The 21,412-nt window shown below is 37.6% G+C and overlaps 3 protein-coding genes and 1 long non-coding RNA gene across 6 annotated transcripts; 2 read left to right on the top strand and 2 right to left on the bottom strand.

Annotated features, from left to right (window-relative positions):
* Window positions 1–5,516: 5,516 nt before the first annotated feature.
* On the bottom strand, window positions 5,517–7,781 carry LOC148932766 (uncharacterized). Its single transcript, XR_016135374.1, has 3 exons — window positions 7,330–7,781; window positions 6,262–6,327; window positions 5,517–5,728 (listed from the first exon to the last, which is right to left on the bottom strand). It is a non-coding gene; the product is annotated as an uncharacterized LOC148932766 (long non-coding RNA).
* Window positions 7,782–9,897: 2,116 nt separating this feature from the next.
* LOC125200779 (nuclear transcription factor Y subunit A-1-like) lies at window positions 9,898–14,275 on the top strand. 2 transcript variants are annotated; one of them, XM_048098544.2, is made up of 7 exons: window positions 9,898–10,001; window positions 11,145–11,197; window positions 11,415–11,700; window positions 12,260–12,375; window positions 12,455–12,520; window positions 13,425–13,589; window positions 13,712–14,275. In XM_048098544.2, exons 3-7 carry the CDS (start codon window positions 11,448–11,450, stop codon window positions 13,973–13,975), a joined length of 864 nt encoding a protein of 287 aa, XP_047954501.1. In that variant the 5' UTR covers window positions 9,898–10,001; window positions 11,145–11,197; window positions 11,415–11,447; the 3' UTR covers window positions 13,976–14,275. The 2 variants fall into 2 exon arrangements, with proteins under 2 accessions (XP_047954501.1, XP_047954500.1); XM_048098543.2 differs by having other exon boundaries at window positions 9,900–10,001; window positions 11,145–11,251.
* Window positions 14,276–14,480: 205 nt separating this feature from the next.
* Window positions 14,481–18,609, bottom strand: LOC125200778 (uncharacterized). Of its 2 annotated transcripts, XM_048098541.1 has the most exons (6): window positions 18,448–18,609; window positions 17,814–17,867; window positions 17,379–17,693; window positions 15,857–16,058; window positions 15,242–15,470; window positions 14,481–14,936 (listed from the first exon to the last, which is right to left on the bottom strand). In XM_048098541.1, exons 1-6 carry the CDS (start codon window positions 18,562–18,564, stop codon window positions 14,720–14,722), a joined length of 1,134 nt encoding a protein of 377 aa, XP_047954498.1. In that variant the 5' UTR covers window positions 18,565–18,609; the 3' UTR covers window positions 14,481–14,719. The 2 variants fall into 2 exon arrangements, with proteins under 2 accessions (XP_047954498.1, XP_047954499.1); XM_048098542.1 differs by lacking the exon at window positions 17,814–17,867.
* Window positions 18,610–19,105: 496 nt separating this feature from the next.
* LOC125198449 (uncharacterized) lies at window positions 19,106–20,016 on the top strand. The gene has a single exon (XM_048096789.2). It carries the CDS (start codon window positions 19,158–19,160, stop codon window positions 19,776–19,778), a length of 621 nt encoding a protein of 206 aa, XP_047952746.1. The 5' UTR covers window positions 19,106–19,157; the 3' UTR covers window positions 19,779–20,016.
* The last annotated feature ends 1,396 nt before the right edge of the window (window positions 20,017–21,412 follow it).

Here is a 21,412-nt window from a genome sequence, read left to right as displayed (position 1 = left end):
CTTTTGTTGTTTTATTTTAGGTCTATGATTCCCATCTGCCCTTACAACTTTATTCTAATTCAAGACTGCGATGAACTTCTAGAAGAATGATGTTTAATTTGGGTGATGCAAAGCTCAACTTTTTATGTCCTTGCAATTTGAGTCAAATGAGGTGATGTGAGAGATTGTGAAAGGCCACCCTAAGTTCTGTTGTGATGTTCATTGTGGTCCAAAGAGAATGAAGTCTCCGCCTCCTACCAATACCCGAGTATCAGCGCAAGCACCAAATATAACCTCACTCTCGAGTTGAGGATACGGGATCGAGTGATGGTCTTTCCATTGGTAAAAACGGTAAAACGGAAGGTCGGAGGAAGATGAGGTGACAATGAGTAGTGGAATTAAGGGTTCGGATTTTATGGACAATGTGGCCGATAAAATGGATTCAATAAGTTGTGCGATGTTGGCCAGCATGTACTATAAAGCGTTGTCCAAGACATGAGCAATATATTCAGCAAAAGTACGAAAGCTTTGTCGACCAACTTGACACCATTTAGGATTAAGTGATTTCTAATTTTTTAATTCTATTATTTTATGGTTTTATTTGTATAACTTTAAGTTTTCAATAATGTACTTTGTTTTTTAACTTTAAAATATCAAATTTAAATAAATATACTCCATGACATTAGAGAAGTAAATAATGTCTAGTTTGTTTGTGATAAGTGGACTGTGGGTACTTGTGAAACTCTATTAGTGTCCATTAAAAATTAATTGTAATACTAATATTCAATAATACATGAAAATTCAATAAAATAAATTATCACCCGAAAACATTGGATTCAACTTCCGAAGACCTGGGGAGTGGACCCATTGTCACTGTCGGTTTTAAATTATTTATTTAAAAGTTTTATCGTACCTCCAATTCCTTAATTAATTTATACGCCACACCAATCTGTCACATTCTAAAAAAAATCTCAACATATATTACTAGGTATCTAGCCCAGCAATCCTCCTAATCAAATCCTAATAAATGTCTCTTTGTGACCAAATAATTGTTCTCCCACTAGCTAGATCACACATGGGAATTTATTATATTTAGCCAGCGAATAACAATAGTATTAAATTCTGATAGTGATGATTGCAATATAATTTTATTAAGGGATGATTGTTGTATTGGTAATTAACTTTTTATTACTTGTATATCGTTGTATAAATACCGAACAATCAAATTTATTTTGTAATTACAATCGTCCAAATTTAATAGCAAGTCAAACTTTCAATGTAAACAAAGAAATGTACTGTGGTTCCAAAATGTACAAAGAAATCAAATGAAGATATATAAGCATAATCCAGATACTCATTAGTCATTGCATTAATTCAAATTAGTTATGTACTCTTTGTTTAACAGGTTGCAGTAAAATCTTTACTTTCAAGATTAATGTGAGGAATTTATGGCTCGAGTATGTGCAGTATTTTTTAATTTAATTAAGGGATGATTGCTGTTTAAATAAGAATTTTATATTGATTTAACTCATTTTATTTTGAGTGTTAATTAAAATAATATTGATTTATCTGAAACACTTTGGTTTTGTTGTCATATCATATTAGTTTTGATTTTAACATTTGTGAATAAATTAAAAGGTCATAATTTTATATTCCAATTTCATAAATACATTGACAAGAGGTAAATGAAAAATTACGATTTAAGTACATGTAATTAAAGAATTATATTGTAGTAGTAGAATTTATAGAAAGGAGTTCTAAATGATTGCACTGGGCCTATGCCTGATTTTGAAGATCATCACAAACCCATACGAATTCCAGTCATTAAATTTTTTACTACTATAAATTACTATCTATATTAGTCAATTTTTGAATTTTTGGAGCGAAGTGGTCTTCAACTTGTTTTTTCTATCCCACCTCAATTTTATACTTCAAATCACAAAATTGAATAAATAATTTAATTATAAAGTGTTTACGCATGACCAATCTTATCTTAGCCCTACCCCATAATATATACAGACACACTGACACACATGCGTTGGTAGGAAAGAATCACGATGCCGTGTATATATAGTCCATGTGTTAATTGTTATGCATTTTATGAAAATGTTATTACGTCACAAAGTTTATCATCCAATCAATAAAGTTTCACAACCTTATAAACTAGCAACGGACTAAACAACCCATTGAATTTAATCGTTGCAGCGTTTAGGAAAAGTCATCTAATCTTTGGATTGACAAATGACATCGATGTTGCAAAAAATTCGCAATTAGAAACGTCTTTCATATTGGGCAACAAAAAATGCCTCGAGAATTATGTGGAGGTCGATGATTTTTTTGCAAACTAAGTTTGACATCTCGAGTAGTAGTAATAATTAATATCTAAGTGAGGTCGATAGTTCAATTATCGGTTAATTAATAACCGATGAACTGTTTACCCATTCTTAATATTTTAAAATATCTACAACTATAAATATTGGTTACGACACGAGTTTTAAAAATTAAAGAAAAATGAGTTGAATAAGTTAGTGGAATATGAGTTCCACTTATATACAGAGATATTGATCCCTAAAATCATAAACTTTGCCATTTATTTTCCACGAACTTTAAAATTGATCTATAATATCATAAACTTTACACTTTGTTTGGTATTTCTCAAACTGCCTCAAATAAGATATTTTCTTCAAAATTTTGTTTTATGTTGGCAACAGTATGTTTTATGATATTTTAAAGAGTAAAGGCCAAAATTGGTCCTGAACATATGGTCATTTTACCTTTTAGGTCCTAAACTTTATCTTTTTGATTTTTTGGTCCTGCAAATATGGAAATTTGATCATTTTGGTCCTGCACATATGGAAATTTGATCATTTTGGTCCTCCCGTCAATAATTCCGTTAAAAACTAACGGTCAACGGGTTTAATCCCGATTTTGACCAAATTAAACTCTTAATTCTGATTTTTAAGTCACTAATTAATCTCCTAATTATTTTAACAAATATCCATTTAAAATTAAAAATAAATCTTGGGTGAATTTTTGAGAGATTTGAGATCGGTTTCGTGGATGAGAGGATCGCAATCGACCGAATAAACCTCAGAATTCTTCGTGTTTCTCTGCTAAAAGCGCTATTTTCAGCGCTGTATGGGAGCGAATCAACTTAAATTGCTATGGATTCTGCTTTTTTTTAGGTGTATGGGATGCGGATTCATTTCTTTTGAAGTTTTTTCGAGAGGTTCAACTCTGTTAACATCCAAGTTGAAGACCAAGGTAATTTGTTGGGATAATATTAGAAAATTGGCGTATGATTTACATTTTGTGTGCGTAACGAATTTTTTTTGGTTGCATGTTGTTGCAGATTTGGAGGACTCCGGCTTTACTGATATTTATCAGATTTTATCGGCAGAGGTTGTAGGTTTCAGTGGAGGAGAAAACGTAATGGTGATTTTTCTTTCCTTCGTCTCCCTCTCTCTCTCTCTATCTCTCTCTTTTGGAACGTGGTATTCAAATCGTTTCAGCTTCATCCATTGTCAGTTTCTTCATGTTTGATTCAAAAGCTCTATCTTTTTTGCCCAAATTTCTTGGTCTTCACAATTCAAATTTCGTAAATCTCCAACAATGTTTTTTTTTTTCTGAAAAATTTCCTCTTTCTGAAAGTTTTGACCAAAAAATCCAAGAGCTATTTTTTATGAAAAATTGTTGTTTCTTCCTTTTATATGCATCAACAATTTTCCTCACCACATCGAGCAAATCAGCCCAAAAATGTTATAAAGCGCAACAGAGTGCTCTGCTCCTGACATTATCTTTTTCCAAAATCGGGATTAAACCCGTTGACTGTTAGTTTTTAACGGAACTATTGACGGAGGACCAAAATGATCAAATTTCCATGTGTGCAGGACCAAAAAATCCAAAAGATAAAGTTTAGGACCAAAATGGTAAAATAGTCATATGTTCAGGATAAATTTTGGCCTTTACTCTATTTCAAACTACTACTTTTTAAGTTCATAACAAGTAGGATAAAAAGTCACATTGAAAACTATATTGATTTAGAGCATCCGTATCGGTGCTCTCTGCGGAGGACGGCGTCCATGCCGCTGGCGCGACAACCCCTTGTCTGCCGCTCCCACGGCATTGCTCGATGCATCGGGCACATCTGTGTTGCTGAGCAAGCGACGTGGCGCGTTTCTATTCGCCAACGGATTAGCCGTTGGATTTTCTATTTTTTTTTAAATTGAAAATAATAGCAAAAATTAAAAAATATATATTTTCGGATTTCCAAAATTATAGCCGTTTTATTACCGTTTTTTAAATTTTTTTAAAATTTATTTTTAAAAAAAATTAATCCCAAAATCATCTATAAATACACACTTTCATCATCCATTTTTCACATCAAATTATCTCTCATTCATATTTTTTAATACAACTCATCTACATCTTCTTCCTCTCTCACTCAAACCCTCTCTAAAAATTCAAAAATGGATTTCAATGATATCATTGCGGAAGCGGAGCGCGAAGAACAAGAATACAATGAACAATATCGTGCCGCCTATGAAGCCTATGTCGCCGCCACTACCCCCGCCCCTCATCCTCGACCAACTAGATCAAATCACCGCTACATCCCTCGTGACCGGGAGGGAGCCAACAAAAGACTCATTGCCGACTATTTTTCCGATCAGCCGCGGTTTTCGGAAGATTACTTTCGGCGCCGTTTTCGCATGTCAAAACGGTTCTTTATGCGTATTGTCAACACATTGTCCGTCCGTGTTGAATACTTTCAATCACGTAGAGACGCAACCGGTCGGCAAAATCTCTTGGTGTTGCAAAAGTGTACTTGTGCCCTCCGACAACTTGCTACTGGGCAAACGGCAGACCTTTTCGACGAGTATTTGCATGTGGGTGAGTCAACTGGAATCCTATGCCTCAAAATTTTTTGCGACGGCATTCGTTCTGCTTTCGGTGAGGAATTCCTTCGGGCATCCACCACCGAAGATTGTCAACGGTTGCTTCATCTTCACGAAATAGTCCACAGTTTTCCCGGTATGCTTGGCAGCATTGACTGCATGCATTGGAAGTGGAAGAATTGTCCGAATGCTTGGAGGGGGCAACACTTAAGCGGCCACAACGGTCACATTGAGCATTCCATCTGTTTCCAACATATCAAAGACAAAGGCCACACGAGCAGTCTCATGCAATCCCCGAAAGAGGTCAAGTAGTTCGGGTTCCTTCACAAGCTTCTTTGAAATGTAGAACAGTTGCTTCAAAGTTAGACCCAGAATACCTTTCATTTGATCAAACACTTCGGTCCTCTTGGTACTCAGACCGAACTCGTATCCAATCCTCGCTGAGATCTCTTTAAGCCGCTCATTTGTATCAGTGTGTATCTGTCCCATGAGAGTAAGGACTCCGTCCATCTTGTCTTCTATTTTCCATTTCTTGAGAACTTTCTTCGATATCTTTCCCGCTCCAGATCCAGAACCGGGTGGGAAATAAGAAGAGGAGAACAGAAAGGGGAATAAAACAATGACCGAATATTCACTTAGAAATAAGGGGAAAAACAATTTCTTATTAACTTTTAATCATAAGAACTTTAATGAAAATCTTACTATTCAATAATTATTTATCAGAGTATAGAAGGACGATACGCAGCGGAATGAACGCGGTCACATGTATGGAGACATGCACCGCCGAGAGCCTCTACTTAAAATAAAAGGAAAATCATAACTCTGCTCATCATTCTCCACCGTCACTGCTCAACCTGCACATTTAGAAATATATGCAGGGCTGAGTATAAGTGAACACATTGCCAAAATATACATACATAAAATGAAAATATTGTCATGCCATCACAGTAACACTCGAGGGTTTTCTCTTAAAAGGCCCGAGCTTACTAAATTCTTTGTGAGCTAAAGTTCGACTGATCAGTCTAAGTTCTTTATGTACTTTTGTCATATCTGAACACCAAGTGCCGTGGAGATGGTGCTCTCCCACAGTCACCTACATCTTTCTCCAGCCGGGGAGGTGGCCACCTCCCAACGGCCTCCACTATATCATCTTTGTGCCGTAGAAGGTGGCCACCTTCCACGATCACCTGTGTACACTAATCCGAGTTGGGACACCACCCTCACTCGAACCTGAATTCGATTCTTATGTTCCAACCAAACAGATAGGCTCCATACACATAAAAATAAATCATTTATGGCAAGACAACATCATTTGCATAAACAACATACATAAGTTCATATTTTCATATTTTTCATCCACATTAGTATGTAGGATAGGAAAGTGCACCTCGTTCGTTTAATTTCCATAACTTGAATTTTCTTACTCCAACCTTAACTCGCTCGTGGAGATGGCCTTCTTGCAAACAATAAAAGCACATACTATTCAGACTCAAAGAAGTCATCTAAAAATAAATCCATGCAGCCTAAGTGGAGTTCATTTTACGATTTCGTTGTTCCTTAGGAAAATTCAGTTCAAGCACCTAATTGATCTTCCAGCCAAACTCAATATACTAGCAGCCCAACTATTTTAATTCCCTTGACCTAAGTTTCTTTTCTCCTTCTCCTAATTCTTTTGGCCCAAAGGTTTAATTCAAAAACTCCTTAGCCCAATCCAATTGCTATGGCCCAAAAATTATACTCCCATCCTTCACCATCGATTCCATCACTCCCTTCCCCTTATTTTAATTCACAAAGGATTTCCCCCAAATTGAGAAATCCCCAAATCGGCAACCCGAACTAGTTGCCTTCCTCCTCACGACTCCACGCCGCCGGTATCACGCCGTCGCTGCTATCCCAGCTCGCCGGGTCAGCCCTCGCCAGCCACGCCGCTGCTGTCTTTTTGGCGAAAATCGCAGCTGCAGCGAGAGGGGGTGGTCGTTGTTCACAATCCACCACCGTGGAATCACCGCAGCCGAACAACAGCGTCGAGTCAGGCACCTCGTTGTCGCTACTCTGCGGCCTTATCTCGCCTATTCAGTCATTGCCGCTATACAGTTCGAGGAGTAGTCCATCGATCCTCTAAATTCTCCGTCAACGGCTATTTGGAAGCCCCTGTTCAACCACTCGGCATCCCCGACTAAGCACGAACAGCCCCGAAACAACCCCGATTCACCCCGACGGAAACCGGACAGCCTCCGTTTACATCCGAACAACCCCAAAACAACCCGAACAACCACAAAAGATAAGTTCTTTACATTCTAGTTATGTTCTTATCTTACGTTTTCGATTAATCAGCGAGGGTGTTCGATTGGTGCTTATTTGATGCTACTGTTCGAATTATGTGATTATTTTGTGGTTGATTACATGCTATGCCATTCATGAAGAAAAATGAGTTTGAATGAGGAAAGAATTATACCTTTTGATAGGTAAATTCTTGAAAGGATTGAATACGAACTCCAAATTCTTGCCCACCTCTAGCGCTCTCTCTCTGTTTTCTTACTAACTCTCTGAATTTGATTGTGTGATTAAAGTGGAATTGATTGGCATTACGTTTGAGAGTTAGTGTGTAGGAGGTGGACTCTAATCGCATGAGGTGGAGGATAGACGTGGCTTGATGTGGGGGATAGTAATCAAGCAAGAAGGAGGTGGAGGAGAGCTATCCACATAGAGATTTGGTGTTGGACCTTTTGGGCTCCAAAGAAGAAATAATTTTAGTGATTTGGGTTTTCAGAGAGTGGACTCTCAAAATGATGAAATTTTCTTTTTAAATTAGATCCACAAGAAATAAATCATTTTATTTCTTCTATGCTTTATTTCTTGAATTTAAATTCATTTCATAAAATTTGACAATTAGTACTTTAGTGGTATGCTAATTACTAAACTTAAATTACGACTCCTCGATCGATCGTAAACATCTAATACTCCTTTGATTGTAAAAAATGAATGAAGATTAAACAAAAAAAAAAATAAAATCGGATACCCATTTGACGTCTTTTCAAGATCAACTAAAAAGATAGGAAAAACTCGGAATGTTACACGGATTCTCGTCCTGCTCCCGCAACCCCTTTTCCAGCCCCTACCGAAGCACCTGTCCCTGACCCAGCCCCTGCACCAGTCATAGCCGCACCACCCTCTGTAACAAATTGGCCCTCATCTACCATCTCCGGGAGAACACCATCTGGGAAGACTTCATCCGAGAATAGCTCTTCAAATGTCATTGGGTGGGATGGACCAACCGCGTCAGGGGAGACCTCTTTCTGACCATAGATCTTATCAGCTGAAGCCGCAACATCTGCACCGCGTTCACTGTCAGCACGATCAACTCCGAATACCTCCTTCCAGTCTTCATATTGCGGCCACGACTTATTCCTCATATACCTTGCGTTGTTGTCTTTCTAACACATTTCAAAGTGAAATACAAAGGTGCCATTAGAAGCAGCAACAAACTACAAATGTTTAAGCTACTTATAAGCATGCAGACTCCATGAGGATATGGTGAAGTGAGGTCGAAGCATTACTCAGTTTGTACATAGATAGCTCAAGAAATGATACTGTAATTCTTACATATACTCATTCTAACTATTCAAGCATTAGTCATTCATGATATACAAGCATTAACAGTTCCAGACAAATAGAGGAAATAATGGTGACAGATGCAAGTATAGGAAAGTATATACTACAATAGATCATTCAAGGATGGTCGCGAAATTCATACAATACTAATAATCATTGAACTTATCCACATTACGACAAACCTTAAAGAATTGTGCCCACGACTCATCATCACATTCGATTTTGTATTTACCATCGGAATTGAACCCAATACCACTGAAGTTAAGCATCATCTTTAGAGAACCGTAATTCCTCTTCCACGTTGTCATCTTCGAATAGACGTGAGGATGAGGCAAGATATCCGTTTTTGGAAATTCTCGATTTATCGCCTCCCTACACCGTACAAGATATCCCGACCGGAAGTCGTTGTCGGCCTTCCAGCCGTGGGCTGCCAGATCCTTCAATGTTGCCATTAGTATCTCTTCCTCGCGAGCACTCCAAACGCGCCTCAACCTATTGACTTTCACGTTTTTGTTCGGACCCAAATCGTGGCTACCTACAAAATTAAATGAACGAGAATGCACAAATTAATTCAGATCGATTCAGCCTTCAATATTAGCGACCAAATTGAAGATTATACACAAATACCCTCTGCTGCTAGGCTACCATCGTCATCGCTGAAACCCATCTGCTGAGAGCCCATTCGAGATGGTGAATTTTAGGATTTGGTAGAGCTAAATCGCCTCCCGCTTCTCACCAAGCGGTGAATTTGAGAAAGGCGCGGTGTTTTTAGTTTGGGCGCCATTTTCATTTTGAGGTTGAAGTCAATAGGGTTTAATGAGGGTAATTTGGTCAATACGAAATGTTTATGAGGGCATATGTGTCAAACAAAGCTGCTATCTAGGTTTTGTATTAGGCCAACTAAAGACTACATAAGTTATATGATTTGCACTGTCAGCCCAAACAAACATCCGATTGAGATATAATACTATCGCCATTATCATGTAAAGCCATATACAACTACCCTATCATACACAATACTCTCATACTAATCAAACGCACCCTTAATGTGAGACGAACTGAAATAACAAAACAAGACTCTTCCTGTGGAAGGAGGGAATATTTATTAATCTCAATAAATATATTCATTATTATCTTTTTTTTAATAGAATTTAATATTAGATCAACATTTTTTATATTAAAATCACCAACCAAAAGATTATTATTATTATTATTATTATTATTATTATTATTATTATTATAATACAGTTTATATAGCCAACAACTATGTCTTGAAGGATTTAATAATGATCGATCCATTTGGTGAAAACTGAAAAGTATAGCGGATCATGTAACACGTGTGGCGTGGAACTATGGGTTGCTCAAAGTCACAGACGGTGACTGTATCAAAGCCCAACTTCTGCTGTTGTAAACTCTTTTTAAAAAATTCTGCAGTCCACCCTTCACTCCAAATTCTCTCACATCCCCAAATTCTAGGGTTCTTTTCCCGATCCTCTTCACTCCTCGCCTTAACAGGTCGTTTTCTCTCTTTTCGTTACCTACAATTTCGTGTATTTTCTGCTGCATGTGCCCTTTCTACGCATGTTTTCAGCTTTATATGTCTCTATTTGCATATGCATGTGTTTAATTTTTTTATAGAATGAGCTTTCTTATCTGTGTTTTCTTCTATTTGTGAATTCTAGCTGGTTTAAGCTTTCTAGCAATTATTTGAGTTGTTGTTTCTGTCCCCCCACCATTGTAGTAAGCGCCAGTGTGTTTTTCTATCTCTCCTTTTCTTTTGGGTTTAAATTTGCAAGGTTGTGTCTTGGCATTCTTTCTTTTCATTTGTGAGGTGTATTTTTTTGGGCTCAGTTCAATGAAGTTAGGGCAAACAATTTCGAGGTTACAGTAGTTGAAGTGTTCATGTCTTATATTGGTATGCCGAAATTATGTTAAAGCCTGTGTTGCTTCAAGAAGAGGAGACTTTTGATTTGAATTCATTAACCGGGAGTGCTTGCTTAGAAGTATTAGAATGAGGAATTGGAATGGGGATCCTGGAATAAAATCAATTGTGATTCTTCAATTATCATTGACTACTACTCCCTACTGATCAGAATGAATGGCCACTTTTGAGGTTGTCCCTAAGTATGGCAAAATAAATGAAATACTTTAAGCTATTTTTAAATAAAATGTTTTTACAACATACGCAAAAGATGCTGATGCAAGATCTGAAACACTTAGAATGGCATGTGGTATTTTGCAAGCTGTAGGTCTTCTTGTACATATGTTCTCATTAATTTTTTGCTCGTAATTTTACTTAAAACATTATGCATATATATCTCATTTTCAAAGATGCCTGGCTGGTGGTAATTGCTGGTCGTGAATTTCTGGCTGCCTAAATTAGAAAATTGCTTGCCTATTGATCAGTGTTACAAAAGATCTATCTTCGATACTTTTCTTCATCTCTCTCTTGTGCAATTTATTAATATATGCATTGTTGTGTGTTTGTTGTTTTCCACTCACTGAATTTGGAAACTAAGCTATTCTTTTGTTTGTCTTGATGATCCAATTTAGGTTAGTAGATTGGGAATCCCATTGTTACCAATTATGAGAATTTCAGTACTTATCTTTACAAAATTGCTAAATAATCCAAGTGAGTTTCTATGTTGTGATTGGCAGGGTCTTGGATAGTAACTTGTTATTTATGAGGCCAAATATTAGCATTACTGGGTGTAAGTTTGCGAATTGATTCCATCACAATTTTGTGTGTCTGGCTCACTTTTGAGGTACTTAATTGGAAACCATATTTATGGTGGATGCTTATAGAATCTCTTCTGCAGTATTCTATCCCGTAGTGTAATGTTTATTTTTGATATTTAAGCCGTATCCCAAGTTTTAACTTTGACCTCATTAGGACTAACTTGGTCTTCTATTTTGTGTTAATGTAAGGCCACATCAACCACTTAGAGAAATCAAAGGAGCATGCAATCCAAGCCTAAGAGTGTTAACCAAGGACAACCCAACCCTTATAATGTTGCAACCTCAACTGGATATTCTGATCCTTGGTTGAATAATAATGGATTTAACTCCTTTTCCCCCATGATGATGCGGGAAAATGCATCAGATTCATCATCGCCGGAACAATCCGTGGATGAGCAGTCACAGTCTGAAGGTGGGATAAATGAAGATGATGATACTGCCAAACAGTCACCAAGCACTTCATCTTTGCAGCCTGGTAATGTTTAGTGCTTGCGACTTAGGTTTCAAGATTTTATGTTGACTTTTGGTTCAGACGGATCGTTGGTTCAGCCAGGCTTCTTCCTTCTGGCCAGCAGGCGTTGTTGGTTGTGTTTGATCTTGTTCTTAGTTACATTGTCAAGTCACTAGCATATGATGATGATAGTTGATATACCTATAATATACTGTATACATACTTAATTTAACTAAAGTGTGGTTGGACATTTGTTGGGGACTAGACGACTAGTTTCCATTCTCTTTATATTCCTATTAGAAAGGACATTTATTGATCGTTTTATGTGTTCCATGTCTAAACAAAAACTAATGTTGGTGAAAGAAGACTAACATTATCTTTCAATTGTGTGCCTGATAGTAGTTTCTTCATTTCTTCCAAGCTACATTTTGTTTACCGAAATGGGAAACTAAAGGTTGTGTTTCTTATTATAATAGTGTACATTTTTATGTTAATATGACAGCAGGTTATAATACATTCTTGAATTGAATTTCTTGTTTTTCTGACACAAATTTTGATGCACTAAGTCTTGCTTCAACCACAGAAAGAAACTATGAGCGGGAGGGTCCGAAGCATCTGCAAGTTCCACCGACCTTCCATCCAAGACCTGATGTAAGCTTCAACCAAGCTCCACAAGCTGAGCTCGTTGCACACTCAATTGTAAGAATGCTGCACACTGTCGCAATATCTTGAAGTGTTCAAATCTATTGTTTTCACATGAAAATATGTTTATCATCAGGCCTGTGGATCTAATCCGTACGATCCATATTATGGAGGAATGATGGCAGCTTATGGCCAACCTTTGGTATGAGTATGGCTGCAGAACTTTACTGTTGTTTTTTATTTTTCACGCCCTTGTAGTAGGAAAGTTGCTTTACTGCCAGGCAGTATTCTAGTTTCTGTTCATACTGTTTGTGCTTGTATCTGTGTGCTTCCTGCAAGTACCTATGGGCATCCCACAACTTGCCTCTGCAATTGATATGAATTTAATGAAAATGGTGCTATTGGAGGGATCATATCAACTTTGATTGCTTTTACTTTGTGGTATAGGCAGACAGAGTCAGAGAGTGGTGCAGATTCACTAAGTTCGTTCCAACTATGAAGTATGTTTGGACATTGAGTTTTAGTTACATCAAAACCTATAAATTATCCTGTTGTGTTCTGAAGTTTCTTTTGTCAAATTTGGTCTTATAAAAGGTTTGTGCTGTAATACAACTGGATGTTTGAGTTTTAGTTACAAACTTTCAATAGAAATCTCACCATGGTTCTGTTGTGGACTAGAGTTTCTTTGGTCTTTGGTCAAGTTCTCCCTAGAAAATGTTTGTTCCTTATTAACAATTAGTTGTATTTGATGTCTAAGATGTGTTTGAAGTAACATGATATCAGTACCTAAACAAAGTATGTTAGTGTGCATGACACTTCTGAATATTTATAGTTTGGTTCTAATAGTGTTTTACTATGTATTTGAATTTGTGGTCTAGTTATTTGGACAAGATTACTGATTCTTCCATGGTTCTCTAAGCTATATAGATATCTTCAATTTGATTTTGCTGTACTGATGAGCTATAGTGTGTACTTGCAATCTAGTGCCATGTAATTGAAACCATTATTCTAAAGATCAGTAAATCCTTCGACATAAACACCTTGAAAATAGTTTCATTTAATTAAATGCTTGCCATCATGATCATGAAATATGGGTTTTTGTAAAGGTCCCTCCTCATTTGTACGATATGCACCACACAAGGATGCCTCTACCCTTGGAGATGGCGCAAGAGCCTGTATATGTTAATGCCAAGCAGTATCATGGTATTCTGCGAAGACGACAATCCCGTGCTAAAGCAGAGCTAGAGAGGAAACTAATAAAAGCCCGAAAGGTGTTTTTTCATTTTCTTGTAATCAATAGATGTGTCAAGAATCTTTGGGCTTGTTTCTTCTTTTACTTCTCTGGTATTAATACTTAATGGTTTTATTGGGTCTCTCTCTCTGATATCGACAGCCTTATCTCCATGAGTCCCGGCATCAACACGCCTTGCGGAGAGAAAGAGGTTCTGGTGGTCGTTTCGCAAAGAAGTCTGATGCGGATAGCTGTAAGGATACAGAGCCCAGCTCAGGCGGTGTCTTGTCTCACACCAACAGTTCATCACGTGCCAAGTCCTTCCTCTCTGGAACTAAATTGCCTGGGGTTCAGACCAATGCTGGTGCATGCAATTTTAGGAAGCAAACCAACTTGCAGAAATCTCACCAGCCCCTTTCTCACTAAAGACAGGGAAAGAACTACATATGCAGGTGGTGGTGATTTTCAAAGGCTTAAAATCCCGGCTTTTCACTAGCTGGGCGGCAATTCATTCTTGGCTTGTTTCGATGACTATTTGTTACTTTCTGTATAAAATCTTGTGAGCGAGTGGGAAGGAAGCTTGAGTTTTTAATAGGCAAAACCTACTTTTCCTAGAATTATTGAAGCTTGAGTTTTGAGTAGGCGAAAGCTACTTTTCCTAGAATTATTGTAAAGTTGTGCTTCATGTTTTTAATGCTTGGAGTGGTCGAATTTCCAGATTTAAAAGTGCACTTGCCATAATATGTTGGATTAAACCAAGCTATGCTGCTACAGTTTTTGGTTTGATATAAAATGTTTATTGGAACTTGTTTTGTGCTAATTGACTAAACTAACCGAGGTTGCAGTAGACAGAATTTGGCTTGACAATTGTCAATTATTGAAAAATTTTAGTGAAAATATAAAGCAACACTATTGCATGACATTTGGAAAGTTCAATAAAATTCTGTGTTGATAAGGCACACTTGTAAACTTACCTCCGGCATAATATATCAACTTACAACAGAATAACAAAATCCACAGACAAATGCGAGGTGAAAACATTATTTGAAAAAAAGAAAAGAAAAAGAAACCTAAAGATAAAAGAGAATACATAGGGCAAGCTGATAAAAGAAACAAATGTAAACTTGGAGTTGGGACTTTCATTACTGTGGTAGCATATCATCCTAATATTTAATAATGGTGATCTGGGGTTTCATCTGCCTCAAATTCCTCTGGAATTGTTGTTTCTCCCGCTGTATGATCGGGCTGAGGTGTTGCCTTGACACCATCATCAGTTGTATTGTTCTCAGAATCTGTCTCATTAACCTTGTCCATCATACCTGACAGGGCAAGCCTGGGAGACCATTCGAGAACATCATCTATTATATTGGACACCCGCTTCTGGTACCTGTAAAGACAGAATTACCACACTTCAGCTTAATGCAATTTATGGTCTCACTAATTAGGCAGGAACACAAACAAGCAGGGGCAATTTACTTCGGTTATATTGAGAATATCGAGATTACATGATCAATAAGCTCAAAATAGTTCAGCCATCAAAGCATGCGGTGAACAAACATATATTATGAATTTAGCATATCAAACTATTATCATAGATACTAAAGAACTACTCATATAGTTTACTGGCAAAACATACAGACTTCTTAGAAGCTATCATAAATTTTCACTGGATAGATGGTTCATAACCAGTACCTGGCTCTGGCGGCTTCATCCGGAGCATGGTGCCTCAGTAATAGAATGACAAGAAAGGCAACAAGTGCAAAAAACATCCGAGCAGTCCACTTGGGGCGCTCTCCCTCATCTTTCTGGGGCCAAAACTGGAATAACTCCTTAAGAGTTGCTTCTTCTGCAAGAATATTCGGAAAGAACCATACCCTTTTTCCAAGAACAATCCATAGAGCTCCGAATACAAGGGCTCTTACTGCAAGTAAATGAAACCTAATATTAGTTCAAGGCAACATACAAATCAAAAAGTACAACCAACAACTGCAACATAAATACTCATGCAGTGATCTACAAAACATGGAGGAACTACTCAGGTTAGATGTCCTATCAACTAAAAACAGAAATAGTATGATGATACAAGACAAAGTGTAACTCATAACAAACAGCTCTTGTGTCTTGGATATCAATCAGTCATACATGCTAACATAACTTTCAGTGTATATGAAGTTATAGAGATACTTTAAAGTGAATACATGACATACATACCTAGAGATCCATTACATAAGTTAGGTCATGTAGATATAGGTCGGCAGGATGATCCAATGTATAAAAATGACAATAGCATCAGCACAAAAAACTTACACAAAAGCAGGCAGAGTATAAGAAGCAATACACCCGCACAGAAGTAGAGAATAAGTAGCTTGACTTGGTGGGGATACACAGGAAACAAGCATATTGCTAGCGTCAAAACAGGCCAGCAAAATGAGAGAAGGGTCTGCCATAATGGTCTTCGGTTGACAAAAGTCCATGCAAAGAATGCGTCATTATCAGAAAATACTTGGTCCTGCATATCACAAAAAATAAGATATGGAAAACAAGATATCCATACTAAAAAGATAATGAACCATCAAACTCACTGTCTAATATGCAAGGAGAGTCACCACTCCTGACTCCAACATTTTTTTCAGTTTACAATAAAAAAGTAAAAGAAAGAAGAGCTACACAGCCCAGGTGGAAAAGGGTCAAGATCAAGGTATATCCAATTATCCATACAAGAAATGTAAATACAAGCAAAGGAGAGAAAAACAAATACAATGGCACGATAAATTTTGATTATTCCTATCTGTCGGATGCAACTCCACGACCTTCAGCTTATCTTTTTAAGACCATGTCCCCAGAGAGGTGTTATGTTATTGGTATCTCCATGCAGCATCCATTTCATATTTATTAATGGGAGTGATAATCACATTGGCAGATCTTAATACACCAATTCTTTATTTTTTACTATTTTTAATTTATAGTGAGAATGACCCAACGAAAAATGATGAAAATGGCCCTAATTAGCTCTGTCATACCACCACTGCCCCCTTCTTCAGATAACATCGAACCATACAGGAACAGCCAGAACAGGACTGCAGATCATGCTGCTGTCAGATCACCTGACCGATGCACAAAATTGCTTCTTTGCCACCAATCACCACCTGAAAACACCACCCAGAATAGCTTCACCACTTTTACCAATAACATCACCATTCCATCCTAAAACTATCACGCAGGTTGAAGGTGACCCCCATGAGTACTGCCACTTTATCTGAAAAGTTTGTGTGAGCTCATGAACTCACAACACATCAGCCATTCCTCTATTAAAAACCCCCCATCAACTGCCACTCAATACCAACACCATCAGCTGCTACTGGTATTCATCAATGAAGTAAGTGCAACAACATCACCACCCACTGTAGTGGCTATGAGATGTTGGTAACTAGGTGCCTGGTCATCCCTCAAATATACCAGCATCCAAGGAGTTGTAGGAGTTGTAGACCAGCAGAACAATTATTATGGTTTAGGGTTTTTTCTTTCTAATGTTTGGAAAGACTTGGATACTTGGTTTGTTTTGTTTGTTGAGGAAAGAAATCATGCATGAGAAGCCCTCCCTCCTTTTACTGTTTGAGTCCAGTTAGTGTGGGTAGAATTAAAAGGGTGCTAATAGCCACACTCTTTTATCAGTTTTTGATTCAGTCACATGAAAGTTAGAAATGTTGACCAGCACGTCTAGTGAAAGGAGTAACACAAGTGGTAAATAGTACTTCCACCAGAACACAGAGCACTGAGCAGTAGACATTTAATCCTTATTGCACAAATTAAAGTGTTGGAAGGAACTTACTGGAAAAATCTCCAAATGTGCAGGCCATGTAGATAGTTTTCTCTTTCCAGGTCGAACAGTTTTGACAACACGGTCACATCGCACTATAAGATTCTTTCTCAGCAGCGAGTTTGCAACATCTTCGATTTCTAAATTCTTATCTGATTCAAGTAAGTCTTTGATTTCGGGATGATTTCTCAAGAAACTAACAAAATCTTTCCCTCTAAAATATTCAACTCTTGTTTCCTGCAAAACAGCCCACCTAGACTCCAGTTCTTTATGGTCCCTCACTTTCTCAGCAAATGTCTGAAAAACATCCTTCTTTGCAGCTTGCTTCTGAAATTGAAAGTTCAACGTCAATGTGAGAACAAATTTCCTACCACCCTCATTTCATAATTCATACAAATGGGAAACTCATAAAAAAATCAATTAACTTATTGGACATTCCTTTTATACATTCATAATTCCAGAGGTTGTGCTGTTATCACCATAACTGGCACAGGGGAGCAGCTGCAATCACATCCGTACAACTCAATCAAACTAATAAGCTACGGTCAAGGAATGCAAATTTCATTTTCTAAGATAATAAAGAATTTTTACAAGTTACGGGTTCCACGTTTCTTTGGCGAATGCCCCTATGGAGTCATTTTCTTAATATAATATGTTAAATCAAGTAAAAAGAAATGAAGGAGCATATAAATCATGTTTATCCCTGCAGGAAAAGGGCAGAACAGTGGAGGAGAAACAGGAATACTCCATGAATTTGTTTCGCTAACTAAATGAACCATCCACTATCAACTTGAACTAATTGGAACAGCCGTTGGATTAAGTCTTCCTAATTTCATTCAAGATGACTGTCCTTCTAATGTACTAGTATTTTTAAACCTAACCAAGATTTAAAGTTTTAAACAGCACAAATTCAAGTAAACAAGAGATCATCTGTAAATTAAAGACTGCAGATCTTTCTGGGAAACATAGCTGCACGAACAAACACAAAAATCAAAGAGCAAGCATTCAACGGAATAGGGTGAAACGATCACAATCTCAAATGCGGGCACAATTCAACTACAAAATTGAGAATAAAACTAACCCTAGGAGGGGTATCGGTAGAGGAGTCCACGTAAGAGCGGCGCCCTCTCTTCTTATCGCCAGCTGCTCCACTGCCTCCGCCTCCGCCTCCGCCTCCGCCTCCACTTGTTTTCTTCATTTCAACAACTCGGTTCTGCTTTTCTTGCAGTTACAGTGTCTTATGCTGTATAAACATTTTGGCCAAAAATCAATTAATTTTCTTTGTATTTCATAACAGAATTATTGGGCTTATGGCCCATTTACATCTTTTAGTTTGCGGCCCATTTCTCTGTTGCTTGTTTCATTTTAATAGGAAATGGGATCACAATTCTTCTTTTGAATATTGTCACACTTGTAATCTTTTCTCTCTTTTATGTATTACCATACATTTTGTATTGTCAACTAGACGTATAATTGAAAATCTCTAAGTAGGAGTAGGTTTCAAAATAGTCTCATAAATCATAATGATAGTATTGACTATAGTGTTTGGATTAGAAAAGTAGTTAAAAATATGAGTTGAAACTTGAAAGTACTTTGTCAAGAGAATTATTTGTTGGATGTTGAATTACTATTAAACATTGTACTATAACTAGATATTTCTATTTGTTATTCAATTTTCCCATTGACCTTCATGTAAATTGAGTTATTAAATTAATCCAAAGGAAATTACCTCCCTTTTAACGGCTTGAGTTCATCTTTCTCTTTCATCTTTCAATCTTTCATCTCTTGGAAATGGCAGCCTCAGCTCTAGCGTTGCTTCTCCTCTTCTCCCTCCTCGCAGCCACCTCCTCCGCCCGCCCCTGCAAAACCATTTTCTATTTCTCCGCCACAACGACCACCACCACCACCACAACCTATTATCCTTTCCATTCCCAATTAGCAAACCCTAACCCCAATTCCGCCCTCCGCCGCCTCAATCCCCGCTATGTCACCTTCATCTTCACCTCCACCGCCCCCAAACCCTTCTCCGGCCACCGCCCCTCGCTCAATTTCAAATCCGATCCCTCCTCCGACGCCAATTCTCACTCATCCCCAGCTATGACGTCATCCGATTTTTTCCCTCTCAAATTCTATTCCTCCGTCTCCAGCTCAATCCGCGACCGGGCCACCGATATCATGAGCGTCGTCGGCGCGCTGCTCTTCGGCGTCGGCTGCGGGGCCCTCACCGGGGCCGTGATGTACTTCATGTACGCCCTCTTCTCCCCCGGCCGATTCGATTTCGACGATGTTTCCGACGATGAGGATGACGACGACGTCGCCGATATCAAGAGGAAATTAGGGTACGTGTCGATCCCTGCGGTGACCACCGACGACCTCAAGAAACCTGCGCCGCCTGCCAAGGAGGTGGTTTGATGATTGAATCAGTACATATTATACGTATATGTGTGTGTGTGTTTGTGTTTTGGATTTGATAAGATGCGAAGGGATTTGAAATTCAATTGCCTTGAAGTATCTGTCTTGTACTGTTTGTTAGTGCTATTGCTATACTTCATTTCATATTGGGAATTATGACTTTGATTGAGTATGTGGGATTTAGGCTTTTCTGTTTAACTCAAGATGTTGAATAAAGTTGGATCATTTATGTTTGTTATGTGATGTTTGGTTAAGGTTATCTTAGGGAGCTTAAAAGCTTCAGAAGGTATTGGATGTATTGTGTTAAAAGATTATAAGTTGTCAATATGTTGTGAGCTAGAGATATCAAATTGGAGAGGTGTATAAGGCTATGGAGATAACAAATCATAGTAGTTATTTTAAAAAATAAGTTGGGGTTGAGTAACTTACTTTTGGGGAGCTTAGAGCCTATAGGCTGTTTTGAGGAGCTCATAAGCTCAGCCAAACACCCCCCCCCTCCTCTTACTCGAATAGGAAGTAGAAATGCTTGTGCTATATATCAACTGACCTGAGGCGGAGCTTCTTTCTGATTTTTATTGCGTTGCACTGCGTTCTACCTTTGGTATTCCACGCACATGTGGACTGGCCTGTGCTATGAGTTTAGATGTCCATACCCACTAATAAAGAGATGGAAATCAGAATTTTTTAGTTGCAATATATTTGACCTACCTCTTTAGGTTTTATTTTTGGTTTTGATTTTCTGAGCCCTTCTAAGCACGCATATGTTAGTTGTGATTAGGAAGGTAACTTCTTGGACTCAATTTATCAAGTTAATGGCTTATTGGCTTTAGCTAGGAAGTTTTTGAATTGTGCTCTAAGTATTTGAGGAGCATTGCCAATCTGCCTCTTTCTTCTTGGGCATTTTGATCAGTTATATACCATGTGCAGTGAGACTGGCTACATTTCTTCATTATTTCACTCATTAGGCATTTAATGTGTGGCATGGCTTGTTGCCCTCTTGGTGTTTTATCTGAAGTAGTAGTTTGGTTTAACTAGTGGGTGGTGGTGTAGGGAGGGTAGCTTTCTTCAATGAAGAACTTGGCAACCATTTCTTTTATTAAATACTAGTACTAGCTAGCATCATTGATTTTTCTGTCTCGAGGCTAGCGTTTACTACACTCGCATTCTTATCTCGGTAACTTCTAAATTAGCACTATTTTTTTATTAATAGATCATGTTCATAATTTTCAGTTTTTTTTTTTTATTATGTCTATGATTTACATTTTCTTTTAAAAAATCTTCAATTTTGTGAATAATTTGATTTATATCCTAATTGATTATAATCTAAAGTTAAATAATGAGTCAGCTCGTTGGGTTCTTAGCTGGACTGACTATTTGTTAATGGGTTTAACGACGAGTTAATCATGTATTGCAACGACAACTTTCTCGTTTTTCTCTTTAAAATTACAATATTCAGGTACAAAATATGAATAACCCAAAAATAATTTTATCTTAATTAAACTATAATACACCAAAGATTTCTCGTTGTTGAGAACGGGGGTTAAATCAAACTTTTTGTCAAATTCTAGGTTTTGGAAAGACACCAAAAATTGGATATGGTTTATGTAAAAACATTAAAATTAGGGATATAAAAG

This window comes from Salvia hispanica, chromosome 2 (assembly GCF_029641045.1).
Source record: "Salvia hispanica isolate PSC_SH4W2 chromosome 2, Shi_PSC_v1, whole genome shotgun sequence".
Classification (NCBI taxonomy): Eukaryota; Viridiplantae; Streptophyta; class Magnoliopsida; order Lamiales; family Lamiaceae; genus Salvia; species Salvia hispanica.
Note: the sequence above shows the minus strand (reverse complement) of the source record. Positions and strands in the feature narration are given on the sequence as shown.